We start from the raw sequence: 18446 nt of genomic DNA on the forward strand, positions 1-18446 counted from the left end.
GGAAAATAAACTTTTTCTCCTGTGTCCGTAAAGGTTATTACAGACCAGGTCTCCTGCCACTCTCTCTAATGCCTTGGTTTACTGAGAACATCTTTTGTGTTTCTGACTAACATGCTCCAGCCATCCAGGCAGAGTTACAACCATGTTCCAGGAGCCTATTTGTTGCATGTGTAATTCCAAGTGGAAGGCTGTGTTTAACTCCTCCGTCAGGCCGAGAAATTTGCTAAGGCAACTGAGTCTCTCTGAATTTCCCTGGGAGATCACTGCCTGCCTGCCCCCACCCCCAGATGCAGGAAAGGCCTCCTCCCAAATGAGCCCCAATATGTGCTTTCCTCTGAAGGAGGCTGAGGCTCCTGAGAACAAGGTTTATGCTGGTTTCAGGGAATCTGGTTTTCCAGTCCCAAGCCCTTCCCACACACCATGGTATCTTGCTAGTGTGCCCTGCAGGGCAACCAAGAGGCATGAAGGGAATGGAAAACTTGTCCTAATAAAAGCAACAACCACTTAGGGAACACCCACTGTGATTCAGGAACTGCACGAGGTTATGGGCTGTATATCGAAAGTGAGCACCAGAGTGGAACTGCCTTGTGGGCCCCCACCCGCAGGTGTTAGGGAAACGCGTGAGATGCTTTGGTTGTCACTGCAGTTGGGGCTGAAGGTGTTCTATGTCCCTGCAGTGCTTGGTGCGGTGTGCCTCTAAAAGGCAGGGCAGGAATCAATGAACTTGAAGAACAGGGAAACAGCTTCTAGAAGCTTCCTAGAATAACCTTCCTGCCAGTAAGGTTCAACCCAAGGGACAGAGATTGACCTGGAGGTGGCCAGGGCTCCAGGTCAGACAGACTCCCTCGGACCAGGGGTTCTGAAGTGAGGCTCCGCTCTTCAGCCACAAGAATCTGAAATGCAATCGGACTGTTCTGGCCAAAGCAGAAACCCATTCAACAGGCAACACACTTTAAAAATAGAGTCTTGGTTTCTGTTCTCTTTTCTATTTGCGAACATGATGATTCTTGCAGAGATAGCAGCTAACCTGCTGCTCAGCTCAGCCAAGGACTGACCGACACGGGCTGCCAGAAGATGCTATTTAAGGCAGAGGTTTTCATAAATGCTAAACTACAGATCTGTTCATTTTGCTGCTGAAAATGTCCTCGTCAATCTCTAAGAAGAGAGCAGAAGCCCTGACCAAAGTCACTGTGGTGAAGCCACAGGAGCCCTTTGTCTGTCTGTCTTTCAGTCCATGTCACGTCAGACCACTCTGTCGAGTTGTATTACACAACTATCCCGGCACAGGTAGACTTACCTTGTATTTATTTGCACAGGTACTTACCAGATACACTCACAAACTCTCTCATCTGATTTGCCCAGCATGCACTACTAAGAAGATAAACAATCCCAGAATCTTCAAATCATATTGAAGATTTAAGTACCTTCTTGCCTTTCAAAGTAAGACTCAGGGGGTTGGTGGACCAAAACTCTTCACAGCCATAGTATTGGTTTGGTCAAAAAGTTCATTTGGGTTTTTCCCTAACATCTTTCTGTAAGACGTTACAGAAAAATCCAAACTTTCTGGCCAAGCCAATATTTATAGGTACGCAGGCAGAAAATGTTGTTGTTTTATTGGCTACAACCCTGACTATTCACTGGAAGGACTGATGTTGAAGCTGAAGCTCCAATACTGTGGCCCCATGATGCGAAGAGCTGACTCATTGGAAAAGACCCTGATGCTGGGAAAGACTGAAGGCAAAAGGAGAAGAGGGTGGCAGAGGATAAGATGGTTGGATGGCATCACCAACTCAATGTACATGAATTTGTACAAACTCTGGGAGATAGTGGAGGACAGAGGACCCTAGCAGGCTGCAGCCCATGGGGTCGCAAAGAGTCGGACATGACTTAGCAACTGAACAACAATAACAAGGCAGAGAATAATACTAACCCATTTGTACATTTTTAAAAACTGTTTCACATCTATTGTTTTGTTTTTATTCTAATATGATACAACACAGTGAGGGAGGCACAGTGTGGACTACTGTCTCTACAAGAGAAAAATGAAGCTCACAGGACAGTGTGCTCAGGGTCTTACACCTTGGAGTACGAAGATATGCAGTCATGACTTTGAACCTGGGCCTCTACATGCTGACTGTGCTGCTCTGACCGCTCTCCAGCATGCCACCATGTCACGTGTGTGCGTGTGTGCGCGTGTGTGTGTGTGGCGCAGGCTCGCGGGCATGGCCTATCCCTCCAGCACTTACCTGCTGATCCTGAAGCTTGACTCCGACGACTCTGAAGGTGTTGCTGGCAGTGTTGTGGTAGATGTTGATCCGGCTGAAGCCCTGCTGGCCAGGCTTGATTGGTACCCATTTCTTACTGGTGTCATCGTAGACCATCACGGAAGCCCGGGCTTGGCAGATACTCTGTTCACTGCAGAGCAAGAAAGAACGTTAAGTCGGCCTCAGCCACAAGGGATGGATGCTGGCTTCGTCCTTTTCTGAAACGGAGGCCAGCTGCCACTTGACACAGAGGAACTCCCTGGTCGCCAGAGCGTCCAACTCCCTACAGAAGGGCTGCTGGGTGAGGTGATGGGTTCTGAGTCTTCACAGACCAGGGGAGAGGAGAGGAGCTCTGGGTCAACGTTTCCACGGAGGTACGTGGAAGAGACTCACAGCTCTGCCTTCAGGGGAAAAGTGATTGAATGGAGAAAAGCATTTCAGCCATGACTCGCTGTCTACAACATTCTAGGCATAGTGTTAGATAAGAAAACGTACTAAAGCACCTAAGCTTCACAACTTAGGAAGCAGCCACTTCTCCCCATTCTGTAGATGAGAAAAAGCATGGCTTGCAGACTTGGAAAGATTTATACAAATTCACACAGGTATTGGGTGATTTTATCTGGGGCCTCCAACCAGTTCTGTCTGCCTCTAGGGTACACAACATCGATAACATTCTTCACAACAGCCGACAAAATGCTCAACTGGTTATGTTACGAGAGTGTAGCTTCACACGAGCTATGCAGACAGTAACATGACTAGGTGAGTGTCTAAAGAACAGAGTGATGGAAATCAAAACAAGCAGATGGCTGCGCCCTGTTCACTGGAGACATTTCCAAGCAACTCCCCCTGCTCAGAATATGACAGAAAACCAGGGAAAAAGCAAAAGAAGCGCCTGGAGAGAGAAGACAGCCATCAGGAAAGTCAGCGCCCTACCACGCCTGCCACCTCTTCACCTTCTTCACCTTCAACATCCACGCTCTCAGTCTCTCGTCTGTTAGAAGCCCCTAGATTAGAAAGTGAGACCTGGCTGTACAGGAAGGCACACCAGCAGCAGTGGGGAGCGGCTGCTAGTGGGAAGGGAGGCTGGAGAAACGCAACTCAAGAATCCAGAGTGGAAAGTGAAGCCCAGCAGGTCAGGGCCGGTGTCTGAGGAAGTGAAAGTGTGTGCGGCGGCCACGGTCATGAGGAGACTGAGCAGGCAGGACACAGTCAGTCAGTCCCGTCACTATATTTAAGGGGCAGGGAAACCGAGCACTCAAGGAGGTTCCCTCGCCCCCCTCTCAGTGGTCACCAGGTGGCAAACTTGTGGTTTTATGCAACTGGCCCTCAGCAACCTGGAACAGCCTCAGCTTGGCCTCAGCAATCGGTGCCTGAGCCTCCCCAGGACCCGCTCCCCTAAGACTCCTAGAAGGTGGAGGACCACGTGCAGACTATGATTATCTTAACGGTAATCTGGGCACGTGCACAGACACCCATGCACACATGCTGCCTCACCGCACTTTTCACGAGTCTCTCCGTGTGCTCCACAGCAGTCTAGCCAATGACTTCGCGTCCAGACCCCCAGCCCCAAATACCTCCTCCGCGCCATCTCGATCGCGCTGCTGCACCCTCAGCTCTGCCCTGGGGAGCAGGAGTCGGGTCCACCTGACGCCAGCTGCCCCAGCCTGTGTCGAGGGCTGTCTGTGCTCACGCGTGTTGGGAGTGTATTACATGGGTTTTACTCTGCGATCGTGCTACACTTTTTTTTTCATGATTCATTATTCATTCAACAAACAAATAAGGGGAAGTCAGTGATGAACCAAACAGGCAGGGGTTTTCCCAGAAGATGGCCATCTCATATTGGCAGGGAGAAGAAAGCATAACAAAGGGATAACCAGGGACTTCTCTGGGTGTCCAGTGGCTAAGACTCTGTCTGCACCTCCAATGCAGGGGGCCCAGGTCTGATCCCTGGTCAGGGAACTGGATCCCACATGCTCCAACTAAGACCCAGCACAGCCAAATACACACCTAAAAATAATTTTTTTTTTTTTTTAAAAGAAAGCCAAACACAGCACTATGCTCTGCCTTCTCTGAGTTCTGGAGCCTGAAACTGTGTCTCTTTTAGGAGAATATTAGCAAGTTATTCTTGCCTGGAGAATCCCAGGGACAGACGAGTCTAGTGGGCTGCCATCTATGGGGTCACACAGAGTCGGACACGACTGAAGTGACTTAGCAGCAGCAAGTTGCTGCTCCCCTGGCTGAGCCGTTGGGGCCCTGTCCTCACGAAGTCTGCTAGGAATCAGAGTGAACTGTACACAGAATCAGCAGACCTTGGTCCAGGTCGAGTCAGAGTCCCCCTGATGTAAACTAACTACTAGCCAGGGTCGGGGCTAAGTGTGTCACTCACTGCTGCAGCTGCGCTCAGGCTCATGGGGAAGGGAGCGAGCAGGCTCGCGCGGATGCCGGCTCAGGAGCTGGAAGGGACCCTGAGACGCAGCACGGTGTTAGCAAGGCACAGGTGCGATCAAGTCAGGGGATCTGAGCCAAAGCCCCAGCTGCGGCACTCACTGGCATGGGACGCAAAAGCCCTGAGATGTCCCTGGGGGAGCAACCAGGAAGGACGCATGTGGGGACACCCTGTGCGATGGCCGTGGAGGAGCACCCTTCAGTTGACCTGCAAAGAGCCTGGCTCCACCAGGGGTCCCAGCTGCTGCCCCGGACACCCACTATGTCTGCACAGAGGCCATGTTCTCTGCCAATGACTAAATGGTGACAAGGCGACCTGGTCCGTGGTGGGGGCGGGGGTCGTCCCCAGGGGAAACCTCCTCCTCAGCCAGGCCCGAATCCAAGATGCTTCCTCCTCAGTTCTTCCTGTCCCCTCTCCCCCTGCAGACCTGTCTCGTGGCCTGAGGCTCTGTGGGCCTCTCTGCTCCCTCCATCCTTCACTGACCTCTGGTAACTAATCTTCCTCGGGGCCTTGGGGCCTGCCTCTTAGAAGACCCAAAGAGACACAGCCTGCACAGTGCAAGCTCCCCGAGGGCAGGAACACGTAGGTCTCATTCTCTGCAGTCTCAGGACCCTGGCACAGAGCAGGGCCTGATGACCAGCCCCTGTGAAGAGAGCTGTGGAGAGGACCCCACTCTCTCCCGCACAACACGACCCATCTTCTAAAGCAGCCCTAGCGCCCACCGAGCCTCTGATGGAGTTGCCAGCTACAGGGACTCCCTGCTCTACAAACCAGCCCGTTTTGCTGCAGAGCAGCTTGAGTTGTCCTTGTCCTGAGGGACAGTCCACTCCGCACCCTCCAGAAGTGCAAAGGTGTTCCAACAGTTCTGTCTGATCCAGTGGACAAGTTGAATGAACGTCTTGGCTCTGGTATCCATTGTTCACGTGACAAAGCCACCCCACTCTACTCTAGGGAGTCCTCCTGGTCACGTGCTCTCTCGGGGTCTGGGTCCCACTATTGCACGACCCTCTTGTCTTCATCTGACAAGCACAGATGCCAGTGAGCAGTCAAGGCACATTCAGCGATGCAGAGCTGCCCTCAGCGACCTCAGAGCTACTCAGGAAGGACGGCGAATGAGCACACACCTTCTCGGCCTGGAGGGCTTGGGGAGCCGGGGAGACTTCCTGAAGAAACTGCGGTGTGGGCTTAAAGATGCAGACCTGTCAGCCCCAGGCAGGTTCAGGAAGGGGATGTGGGGTTCTAGGCGGGGGAGGCCAGCAGAGGTGGGGGTGATGGGGGGCAAGGATGGTGTGCTGCATGCGGAGCCAACCCTGCGGCCCCACATACACCTCCGGGGCTGCCCAGTGGAGATGATAAGGCATGCATCCACCGGTGTGCTCGCCCCTCGGAGATGCTGAAACATCAACCACTATTTTTAAAGTTGTAATTATAGTCACAGGCTCCTCCCCCCGCCACCGTTTTTTTAGAACTTCAGGTTCAAAATTAACTTGTAGCTTAAAAAAAAAAAAATCCCTCTTTTTGGACTTCCCTGGCAGTCTAGTGGTTAAGACTCTGCATTTCCAATGCAGGGGCGCAGGTTCAATCCCTGGTCAGGGAACTAAGATCCCACATGCTGCACGGCATGGCCAAATATCCCTAATTTCCCCCCATTTGACCAGTGTTTATCTGTCTCTGCTTATTTTACTAGCATTAACAAAACCTAAATGCAAGGAAGTCCTTCTTTACTTAAGATGCGCCTTATTATCCCATTGGGATTTTTGTTTTGTTTTATAGGAGTCAGCATTTTATTTATTATTTTTATTGAGATACAACTGCCATATAACATCATACTAGCTTTAGGTGTACGAAATGTTTCACTATTTGCTTATATTGCAAGATGATCACCACAGTAAGTCTTGTTATTATCCATCACCATATCTAGTTATACATTTCTTTCTTAGTAACTCTTGATGACTACTCAGCCTACACACTGTCTCCGAGCACCACACATTCACTGTCTTTCAACGGCTCCACTTGTGACTATGAACCTCTGTGCTACACACACATTTCCCAGGTACCAGACACTTCACTTGTCCAAATCAGTTTTTTTGAGGAAAGTTAATTTGGTAAATGGGGCCTCCCTGGTGGCGCTGTGGTAAAGCATAGCTTCCACGTGCACCAGTCGGTGGACTCCTGCCCCACCACTCCCTGCATGACCGGGAATGAGCCCTCTGGACCCCGCGTGGGCTGGCAACGACTCCCCATCCCAGCCACACTCTTTTCTGTGCAGTCAGCGTGGAATCCTTCCCACTCTACAGATACCTTTCGGGGCCTTTCCAGGCATTTACTACAACAATTTGAAGGACAGAGGTTGATGTCTTAAAGTTAGGGTGTGTGTTGCGTCCGACTCTGTGATCCCATGGACTGTATCCCGCCAGACTCCTCTGTCCACTGGATTTTCCCGGCAAGAGTACTGGAGTGGGTTGCCACTTCCTCTTCCAGGGGGTCTTTCTGATCCAAGGATCGAACCTGTGTCTCCTGGGTCTCCTGCACTGGCAGGTGGATTCTTTACCACTGCACCACCAAGGAAGCCCTAAAATTCGAGTAAAATGATGCAAACCAAGAAGGGAACAGACAGCAGTAAGGCCAACCCCAAAAGGCTTGCCAGAAAGCCAAGCCCAGGGTTGAGCCTGACACGGTCCAGCACTTGGACCTGTAAGAACCGGCCCCTCGGCACTGCGCTCATCTCTGCCTCTCAGCAGGGCTCTCACCCGTCCGTCCTGCTTCTCAGTGCCTGCGTTAAGCGCCCGTCTGCCCCACTAGATGACGAGCCCCTTGAAGGGGGGGGCTTTCCCCTTTTAAAGGGGTCCCTTGTGTGCTGCACACTGTTCTAACTGTGCACGAGTGCACTCGTGGTCGTGTGCCCATGGGAACACTCCGCCTACAACCCTACTCCGTGTATTCTCAGAGAGGCAGTGAGTAACTGCCAAACAGAAGCATCTGTCGCAGATTACCATCAGTGCTGTGGGTCTCACTGCGGCCTGGGATCTCGAGTCAGGAAACCGCAAGGCTGAGGTGGGCCTGCTGCAGAGTGAGGCTCCCTGGAGGCCGGCGGGGGAGAGATCTGCTGCTCTGGGAAGGCGCGCGCTGCCCTCCCCGGGTCCCCTAGGAGCGCACTCAGGTCCGGTCACGCCTCACCCTCCCTGCCGGCCCTGCTTAGCCCAACCCAGTGGGTCCGCTCCCTCCAGATGGAACATGTCCTCACACTGTCCCGAGGCTGACCATGTTGTCCCAGTAGGACCGACAACCTGGCTTTGCCTGGGACTGAGGGGCTTCCTGGGAGGTGGGGCAGGACGCTCAGCGCTAAGACCAGGACAGTCCCAGGCACAGCGGGGGAAGTGGTTAGACAACCAGGAGGGCCCTCTCCCTCTCCCCCGAAAACATGCTGAGCCTGAGCCTGGCTGCTGTAAGCTGAGAGGAGCTGGCACCCACTCCCGACTCCCAGCTGCTACCTCCAGCTCTCGTTTTCTCTTCCATCAAGCTGAGAAATACGATACCTGGGAGGACAGACCCGCACAACAGTGGCAGGTACAGCAGGTGGTGTGAAGAAAGGTCACCCAGAGGTTCTTCAGTGGGGCTGCAGCATCGCCCTCTCAGGACGTGACACGGGAGGGCATGTGGGCACAGCAGGGCTCAGAGGCCCAGCGTGGGGGATGCCCCTGCAGCACAGCCCGAGCCTCTGGCGGGTGAGCCTCCACCCGGGGGCTTGGGTCACAGGCAGGACCCGACGGCCCGCATGCTGCCAGGATGCTCAGGGTGACTCTCCAGGCTACCCCAGGTCTCGCCTCATGCCGATGTGCCGTCTGCTTAAGCCAGCACCTCCCTCATCCGGGACGATCTCTCTTCCCTACACACACGGTTTGCATCCCACTGTTTCAGCTCAGGTCCGTGCTACTGCTTCCAGAAATCCCTATCCCACTCACTGCCACTGTCCTGAAGGTCTGTCGATTTTCTCTGTTTTCCACAAGGCAGGTTTTTTTGTGGTTTGTTTTAAAAATACCGTTCATCTCTGGAGCCCCAGTGACTGGGACCTAGTGACTGCTCAATAATAATCTTTGCATAAATGCTTGCTTTTGGGTGTGCCTAGTTTTGCCAGTTATCACATTTCTCAGCCTCTTTAGGGATTCTTTGGTGGAGGTGAGGGGTAGGGGCTGGGTCACTACTGCTTTCTCTTCCTGCATCAATCTGACAAATAAACCAAGAGAACACCCCTTTTTCTGAGTACTGACTATGTGCCAAGTATATGCCCACGCCTGGTACTTAGAAACTGGATGTGTGAACAGAGCCATGGTCTGCGTCCTCAAGGGGAGGCGCATGGCCCACCGCGCTCCAGGGGTGCAGAGGGGGGCGGGGTGAACAGGAAGAACGCGACATACAGGTGGGAGTGGGTAGCCGTTCTATCGCACCAGAGCAGGAAGCACACTCAGCTGCCTTATGTCTGAGACACGAACTTGATGACCGGAGCAGAAGCCAGATCTTCCCAGTGGGAAGGGACATATCCCTTGGTAACAAGTAAATCCCCTCTAGGGCGACCTTTCTTCTCTTAATGGGAACGGACCTGAAACAGATTTGATGTTTTGTTCTAGACTTAAAATGTTCATTCTGAAACAGTCGATGACTGTGAGAAGCAGGCGTGGGCTCCCGTGATGCCGCCACCCGTCTTGGCCCAGGAACTGCGGTGTCGCCTCGGAAAGCTGCTGAGCTCAAGAGGCCCCTGCACCCCAGTGTCCTCCCCTCGGCCAGTGGGAGCCGCCAGCCTAGATTCTTGCTTGCTTTTTGTAGTTCAGTCATATAACCATTTTACAGAAGTGGTCCTCAAATGTTCTTTGGTCTCAGGGCCCCTTTACACCCATATAAATATTTGAAGATGCTAGCTAATTATTACAGAAATGCAAATCAAAACTACAGTGAGGTATCACCTCACACCGGTCAGAATGGCCATCATTAAAAAGTCTATAAACAAACGCTGGAGAGGGTGTGGAGAAAACAGAACCCTTCTACACTGCTGATGGGAACATAAATTGGTGCAGCCACTATGGAGAACAGTATGGAAATTTCTCAAAAAACTAAAAACAAAGTTGCCATATGACCCAGCAATCCCACTCCTGGGCAGACATCCGGAAAAAACTGTAATTAAAAAAGATACGTGCACCCCTCTGTTCAGAGCAGCACTACTCACAATAGCCAAGACATGGAAACACCCTGCATGTCCACCAACAGAGGAGTGGATAAAGAAGATGTGGTACATACATACGGTGGAGTATTACTGAGCCATACGAAAGAAGAAATCATGTCATCTACAGCAACATTGATGAACCTAGCGGAGAAGGCCCTGGCACCCCACTCCAGTACTCTTGCCTGGAAAACCCCATGGATGGAGGAGCCTGATGGGCTGCAGTCCATGGGGTCGCTAAGAGTCGGACACGACTGAGCGACTTCACTTTCACTTTTCACTTTCATGCATTGGAGAAGGCAATGGCACCCCACTCCAGTGCTCTTGCCTGGAAAATCCCATGGACGGGGGAGCCTGGTGGGCTGCAGTCCATGGGGTCGCTAAGAGTCAGACACGACTGAGCGACTTCACTTTCACTTCTCACTTTCATGCATTGGAGAAGGAAATGGCAACCCACTCCAGTGTTCTTGCCTGGAGAATCCCATGGACGGGGGAGCCTGGTGGGCTGCCGTCTATGGGGTCACACAGAGTCGGACACGACTGAAGCGACTTAGCAGCAACAGCAGAGGCACCGAGAGATGATCATGAGAGACAAATACCATATGACATCACTTATATGCGGAATCTAAAATATGACACAAATGCACTTATCCATGACGTGGAAACAGACTCACGGACACAGAGAACAGACTTGGGCTTGCCAGTGGGGGCCTGGGGGGGGGTGGTGGACTGCGGTCTGGGATGAGCAGAGGCAAACTCATGTAGAATGGACAGACAAGGCCCTGCTGTGTAGCACAGGGAGCTATACTCAGTATCCTGTGATGAACCACAATGGAAAAGAAGATGAAAAAGAAGGTATATACGTGTGTAATCACTTTTCTGTGTAGCAGAAATTAACACAACATTGTGAATCAACTATACTTCAATAAAATAAGTTTTAAAAAATCACTGAGGGAGCCAGAAAGCTTCTGTTTATGGAGATTAAGTCTATCTATATTTATCGTATCTGAAATTAAAACTAAGAATTTTAAAAAACGCAAGCACACATTTCCTTGGCTGTCCCAGTGACAATGTCAACACATGTCATAGAGCCTCTGGAAAATTCCACTGTGCACTCATGAGACGAGACTGAAAAGGAGAATAATGTCTCAGTATATTACAAATAAGTTTTGACTCAGAGCCCTAAGAGGGTAGGTCTTCTGAGCACATTTTAGGAACTGCTGCACCACAGGAATGAAAACACTAAATCAGACATCACCGAGCAAGATGCAGAATCTCAAATGGTGACTAAGGCCCAGTTTTGTGAGTGTGCCAATTAAAGAAAGGCTTTGGTAAATGAAGAATAAATTCAGTGTCAAGCCCAAATGTCCTTTCTTCCATCCAAGCTGGTCGGGAGGGCCAGACTGCCAGGTCACGTGCGGTCAAGACTGCCGGCCTCTCCTCACTCTGACGCCAGTGTCCCAGATGCCTGGACAGCTGGCCCCACTTCTCTGGGAAGCCCGGTGGAATCCGGAACAAACACTCAGACCAACTGTTGAGAGTCTGACACCCTCAGCCTGAGCCTGTCTCAAGCCTTCCCACTCTTCCTCTCGAGGCCACCCAGCTGACAGGCCAGGTGGACACAAGGGCGGCTCCAACCTCAAACACTTTCCAATTCCAATGTACGCCTGTGTCCCCGAGTCTGTGTGGAAGGGAAGCAGGGGTCAAACGGCTCGGGGGCCTCTGAGGGGATCTGGCCGGGCCAAGGACCGGGCAGTACGTGCATCTCCAAGGGTAAGCTTAAAGCCTGGCAACGAGACCAGGCTGAGCCCAGCTGACCCCCTGATCACCGGCTCAGGTTCACACCTGAGTGAGTGTGCGTCATCCCCAGGGCACGCGGGCAGGCGCAGACCCTGTGCCCGAACAGCTCTAGGCTGGGAGGGGAGGGGGCGAAGGAAGGATGACTGACAGACAGAAACGTGGGCACTACAGGAGGGCTGAGGAGGCCTCCTGCCTCCGTGGTATTAACAGTGGGAAACTGGAGACTACACAGAGTAACAGAGACTAGGAGCCTTGATTCAAACTATAATTCTGGGCAAGTTCCTTTGAGAAGTTACAGATGAGCTTAGCTTTTGAAAACACAAGAGAGCTGGCTTTAGACCCCAACTCTCCCAATAGTGTGCCCTGGAGCTGGTAAGCTGACTCTGCTGACCCCTGTCCTTACCAGCGAGATGGAACAGCAGCGGAAACCACAGAGGAGGTTAAATGCAACATACATCAGATCACACAATGAGCAAAATGCCTGGCAGAGAACTGGAAACCGGGTACTGCTGTTACTTTCTCTTTTAAGGGTTCAGCTGTCAAAGTCTAGACCAGCTCTCAGGCACTTCCTGCCTCAGGACACCCAGGGAACACAACACACTCCCATGAGATGCTCTGATCAGAAGACGACAGCAAAGTTTCAAGACGCTCTTCAGTGACCGGGCTCCACAGCCCTGCAGCACGAGCAGCCCCGCTGACACCCTGAGGGCCGGCGGCCTCGCAGGGCAGGGCGGGGCGGGGGCGCCAGAAAACCTGGCCTGCGGTTCGGCTGGACCACTAACTCACTCACGGAGTTCTGCCCTGACCCTGGGCCTCAGTTTCCCCATCCGTGCACCTCAGAGCTGGACTAAATCAGTAGTTTTCAGATTTCAAGGTATTATCACCAGCAACAACTTTTTTCCCCCTTAAAGAAATATGGAGGAATACTTAAAAAAAGATAAAAGAGGGTGAATCTGGTTGAAGAAGAGGCTAAAGTGACTGAAGCTCCGCTACCCTGGGTGACCTACTGCAGGTGGAGGGTCTCGAGTTGCTTTGAAGATGGAGACTTACAAGACTGCTACGGTTTTAAAGGTTTTAAGAATGGCTCTGCTTCCTCCTCATTTCCTTCTGATACTGCTTTCTGCCATCAGCAGCAGACAGGATGGAGTACACTGAGCTTCCCACAGTGTAGCTTTCGGCTGATGATGACTTTGGTCCCTGCCCTCTGTGGAAGCTGACATGCCTTTAAAGAAGCAAGTCTTATTTGCCACAGCTCTACCCACAAATCCCGCAAAGCTCAGGGGAATGACTAAAACAATATAAAACTGGCTGCAGGGACTTCCCTGATGGTCCAGTGTAAGACTGCACTCTCAACACAAGGGGCCCGGGTTCAATCCCTGGTCAGGGAACTAAATTCTACATGGCTCAACTAAAGATCCCACATGCTGCAATGAAGACCGTAGATCCTGAATGCTGCAGCTAAGACCCAGCGCAGCCAACTAAGGAAATGTTAGAGGAAAGGAAAACCGGCTGCAAAGGAGCAGGAGAGGCCAACTGCGCCCCGAGGCTTTGTGAGCCACTGGGCCTGGAGGAAGGGACTCTGGCAGCCTGGCTGAGGCCCTGCCAGGGTAGGGTGGGGTATGCTGTGATGGCCAAAGCTCCCCTGCTGACCAGGAGCACTGGACGGGCCCCCTTACTGTACTGTCCCCGTCATAACTCCCCGCAGGCCGCCTGCAGAGAGCCCACTTGGCGTCCCAGGAGAACCTCCCGACACGGCTGTGCTGTGCTGGGTAGGCTCTCCCTCCCGGGCCTCCTCAACCAGCCACGCGGCCCTGAGCAAAGCTCCAAGGCTGGTCAGAGGCCAGGCCTCCTTGCCCCCTGAACAGCAGTGATGACCCTTCCCGAGCTGACCACCCGACATGGTTGAAAGAATCAAACAAGAACACTGGTGAAACAGCAGTCTGGGAACTGAGAAGGAATGTTTAAAGGGGAAGGAGTATAACTTATGCTGAGACGTCAGGCTGCCATGAGTCGATGAAGTTCAGTGCCCCAAATCCCAGAGGATAAAGCTCTGTCTCATGATCCAGTCCTTCATGGGGTCGCAGGGCAGGGGAGAATCACATCTGAGTCCCAATCTCACCTTCAGAAAGAGTAGCTCACAATTACCAGGGCAGGACACGGACTGGCTGGTGCCCACACACGTGCCAAACCACCGCAGCCCAAGCCATCCGCTGCCTACACTCAGCCCCGAGTCTCAGGCAGAAGGTCGGGGCTCCGCTGTGTCAGCCCATGCAGTCTCCACCTGTACAAAAGGCACCCCAGTCCCTCCTCCTGTGCCCAGGATTCAGAGAAGACCCCTGAGCGTTCTCAGGCCATTCTAGAGAGAAGAGTACCTCTGAGCCAAACCCCAGACCCCGAGATAGCTCAGAGCCCCCACCAACAGCGCCAGGCATCTGACTTCTGAGGAAGTGCTTCTGCCACACACACACACACACACACACACACACACACTCACCACACAGCGCCACTAATGACAACAGGCATCCAGAGACACAGGCTGGTGTGGCGGACAGACCCGCGGGCGGCTCCATCATAACCGTAACCGTCTGGTGGCCGTGAGCCCTCCTGCCCTCTGGCCTCGGTCTCCCTATCAGTGCAGCCGGGGGACCTGGGGAGGCTTCCACGGTCCCTTGGGCTGTTCACTGCTGCGGCTGCAGGTCTGCTCCCGAGGTCCCTCTGTCCCCTGCGGTCCCCGTACTCACACAGTGGCCATGGCTGCAAGTCTGCAGGACAGGGAGCCCGAGGAGGTGAGTCCTAAGTTCCCGCCAGGCCAGCTGACCTGAGCGCACAGACTCTGGGAAGGCAGTGACTCGAGTTTTAGACTCTACTTGAAACCAAACAGGAAAAGGAAGCTGAACCAGAGACAAAGGGGAAACAAGCCCCAGTTGAGAACTGAAACCTAGGTAGAAAACAAGAGACAGAGCTTGCAGCACAGAGCCCCCCAGTGTGGGCGGCCCGTGCGCCAGGCTGCAGCCTCGTGCTCTGGCACTTTCTGCAGGGCCTGGGCGGGCGGGCACGGTGTGGAGAAGGCCAAGGCCCAGGCTCCCCACCTGTCGCAACTCGGGGCCCAGCGCCAATGGCTCCCTAGACGTCTAGCCTTCAGAAAGGCACCTGGCCCATCCTCCAGCGTGCACACACGCCATCATGGCATTACAGCTGGGGAAGGCCTCACGGCTTACGCGCAAATAAACTCCGTGCTTCTGTTAGGGAGACACTTCTCATGAATGGTGACATTTCTGTCATTGGTGGCCTGAAAAGAAAATATCTGAGGGGTGATGGAAGCGTGGCCTTGTCACCGGCTTGTTAAGGGAACCTGGGCTTCTGTTTCCTCTGCTGTAAAATGGGGTTAATCATCCTCAGTCCACCTGTCTCCACTGGGTTCTCAGGAAGGTAAGATCCACTCCCGAGCTTTCATTCAGAACTGACTGAGAACCCAAGTGTCACGCACTGTGTCAGAAACTGGAGACAAAACACCGCCAAGAACGGCAGCTCTTGTCCTTGAAGGGCTTTTACTGTTTAGAAAGGCAGCGACTGGAAGGTCAGCAAATCGACATGTTGGGATGTTATTACCGACAGAGCAGAGAACAGCTGTTCCGAGTACGGCGCAAAAGAAAGGGTGCTTCTAACTGGAGAGCTGAAAGCACACTCAGTGAGAGCCAAGTGTTGAAAATGCATTTTCAAAGGGTTTCAAAGATACACATCTCCCTTTAAAAACAGCTTTAGGTTGCAAACCACAAACTTTGACATACTGTGGGTTTTTTTCTCTTAGTTCAAAATATTTTGTTTTACCCTGTGACTCTTTTATCTACAGATTATTGAGAAATACTTTAATTTCCAAATGTTTGGAGTTATCCTACTTCTGTTATTATTTATTTCTAATTTAATGCTACTGTGGTCAAAGAACATACACAGGACTCTCTTCATTTTTCCTGCATGACTTCAATGCCTTTAAATTTACGGAGACTTGTTCAATGGCCCGGAGGCGGCTGGCCTTGGTGACTGCACTACCTGCACAAGAAAAGGTTCTGACATCGCGCGGGGTCTAGAGCGTCAGGTGCGGCAGGTGCTTAATAGGTTGGTTCAGCTCTTATGTCCTTACTGGCTTGTTGTCACCACTGACTTATTTCTATCTAACTGTTATCAACTGCTGACACAAGTGTGTTAAAGTCTTCAACCATGATTGGGGGTTTGTCTATTTCTGTCAAATTTTTTTCCCCCATGTATTTTGAAGCTCTTGTTAGGCACATATATTTTTAAGGCTATTCTACCTTCTGGATGAATGGCCCTTTTGATCAGTATAAAATGCCCCTCTTTATTGCTGCTAACACTGTCTTTAAGGTTACTGTATCTGATATGAAAGCAACCATTCAAACTTATGCTCACTGTTTGCCTGGTATATCTTTTTCTGTCCTTATTGATTTTCTACTGCTGCTAAAACAAGTTACCACAAACGTATGCCTTGTAACAGCACAAATTACCTTAGTTTTATAAGATAATAGTAGGCCAGCCATCTGACACTGATCTCATGGCCTCACTGGGCTTGACCAAGGTGTTGGAAAGTTCAACAGGTTCTTCTGGAGGCTCAAAAGGAGAATAATTTCCTGGCCTTTTTACAGCTTCCAGAGGCTACCTGCATTCCTTGGCTAATGCTAGACATATATATTATGAAATAATCACCACAATCAAGCTAATGAGCATATCCATCTCTACCTTTTAATTGGAGTATTTAGTCCATTTACATTTATTGATATGTTTGGGTAGAAGCCTATCATTTTGCTATTTTTTCTGTTTATCTCATTTGTTTTTGGTTTCCCTGTTACTCCTTTCCTGCACTCTTTTGGGTAAACTAAATACTCTTTAAAACTCCATTTTAACTTTTCTATACTGTTGATTTTTTAGCTATTCCTCTTTACATTATTTTTTAGAGGTCTTTCTAGGGATTTAAATATACATTCTTAACTTTGCACAGTATACTTAGAATATTACACTAATGTAAAATATAAAAACTTTACGAGTGCATAAATCCACTCCGATCTTTAATGGTATAGTTCAGTTGCTCAGTTGTGTCTGACTCTTTGTGACCCCATGAACTGCAGCACGCCAGGCCTCCCTGTCCATCACCAACTCCTGGAGTCCACCCAAACCCATGTCCATTGAGTCGGTGATGCCATCCAACCATCTCAGTACAACGTCATATGTGCATGTCTACTTTTTAATTACGAAAAAGCCTTTTATAGTTACCCACATATATTTATCCTTTATAGCATTTTTCATCCCTTCCTAAACACCTGAGTTGCCTGGTATCATTTTTCTTCAGACTGAGGAACTGCCATTAGCATTTCTTGTACATCAGGGATGCTGGCAATAAAATCTCTTACTCTTCTTTTATTGGAATATCTTTGTTTTGCTTAACATACTCAAAGGCTTTTTTTTCCTGAATAGAGAATATTGAGATTTTTTTTTTTCTATCAGCACCTTAAAACTGTTGTTCTACTATCTGCTGGCATCCACAGCGTCTGACAGAAGTCAGCCATCATTCACATCATCATCCTCTCTATGTAATCTTTCTTCTGGCCACTTTTAATATTTTCTCTTTTTCTTTGGTTTCCAGCAGTTGTGACCATGATGGCCTTAGGTGTGGTGCTCTTTATATTTATCCTGCTAGGGGTTTACTGGAATTCTTGGATGTTTAAGTTCAGGCTTTTCACCAAACATGGGACATTTTTTATAATTATTTCTTTAAACAATTTTTTCCTGTCTCATCATTCCCTTTTCCCTCCAGAATTCTGATTATACATATGTAGACCTCTTGTTATTATCTCACAAGTCATCAAGGCTGTTAATTTTTTTCAGTACTATTTTCCTGTTTTTCAGATTAGATGATTCCTATTGGTTAGTTTCCAAGTCCACCAGCGCTTCCTGGTGCTGTCTCTGATCCACCTGTAATCTAATCCAGTGAATTTTCTGGCTGGGCCACGCAGCTTGCAGAGTCTCAGTCCCTTAACTAGGGACTGAATCCATGCCCCCTGCTGTGGGAGCATGGAGTCCAAACGACTGGACCACCAGGGAATTCCCTCATCCAGTGAATTTTAAAACTTTATTTCTAGGACTATAATTTCCATTTGGCAAATTTTCAATAATTTCCATTTCTCTGTCTCCATCTGTTTGCTCTTTTTATCCATCGTTCCCTTTAGGTCTTTGAACATATTTTTACACCAGCAACTTTGAAGTACTTGTCTGCTAGTTCCAACTTCAGAGCCACCTGTCTACTGATTTTTCCCCTTAAGTATAGGTCATATATTCTGACCGTATGTCCATGAATTTATACATCTGACATTGTTATGATACACTCAGAGTCTGGATTATGGTGTCTTCCTTTAAAGGTATTGAGTTTGTCCCGGCTGTTAGGCAAATTATTGGCAGGTCTTTTTAGTGCTATCAAGCTTGGATTAATTCTTTCTCAAGTTCTAGTTCCATTTTGAATTTAGTCCTAGGGTATGTCCCTTTCTCAAGGGCATAGTCCTTATTCCTAAAGCGCAGCTGTTCTGAGGTCTCACCTGAATGCCTAGGTGCTCAGTGAGGTCTCTTCATTTGGGTTGACAGGCATCTCCAGCATCTCCCAGCACTGCCTGACCTTGGGCATCAGTCAGCTCTCAACCCTGCAGAAATCTATCTATGCTGGGTG

General features: G+C 50.4%; 1 protein-coding gene and 1 non-coding gene across 7 annotated transcripts in view; one reads left to right on the plus strand and one right to left on the minus strand.

Annotated features, from left to right (window-relative positions):
• EVL (Enah/Vasp-like) overlaps positions 1-18446 on the minus strand; it is a 143547-nt gene that overhangs the window by 47734 nt on the left and 77367 nt on the right. For 5 of the 6 annotated variants that reach the window (XM_025271198.3, XM_025271200.3, XM_025271195.3 and 2 more), the window contains exon 2: positions 2247-2415. In XM_025271198.3, coding sequence (XP_025126983.1) covers positions 2247-2415 — 169 coding nt within the window. Of the gene's footprint in view, positions 1-2246; positions 2416-14463; positions 14614-18446 lie in introns of those variants that run through there. The other variant, XM_025271197.3, reaches the window with a different exon arrangement.
• Positions 6236-6307, plus strand: TRNAG-UCC. Its single transcript has one exon. It is a non-coding gene; the product is annotated as a tRNA-Gly (tRNA).

The sequence above is a fragment of the Bubalus bubalis genome, chromosome 20, assembly GCF_019923935.1.
Source record: "Bubalus bubalis isolate 160015118507 breed Murrah chromosome 20, NDDB_SH_1, whole genome shotgun sequence".
Classification (NCBI taxonomy): domain Eukaryota; kingdom Metazoa; phylum Chordata; class Mammalia; order Artiodactyla; family Bovidae; genus Bubalus; species Bubalus bubalis.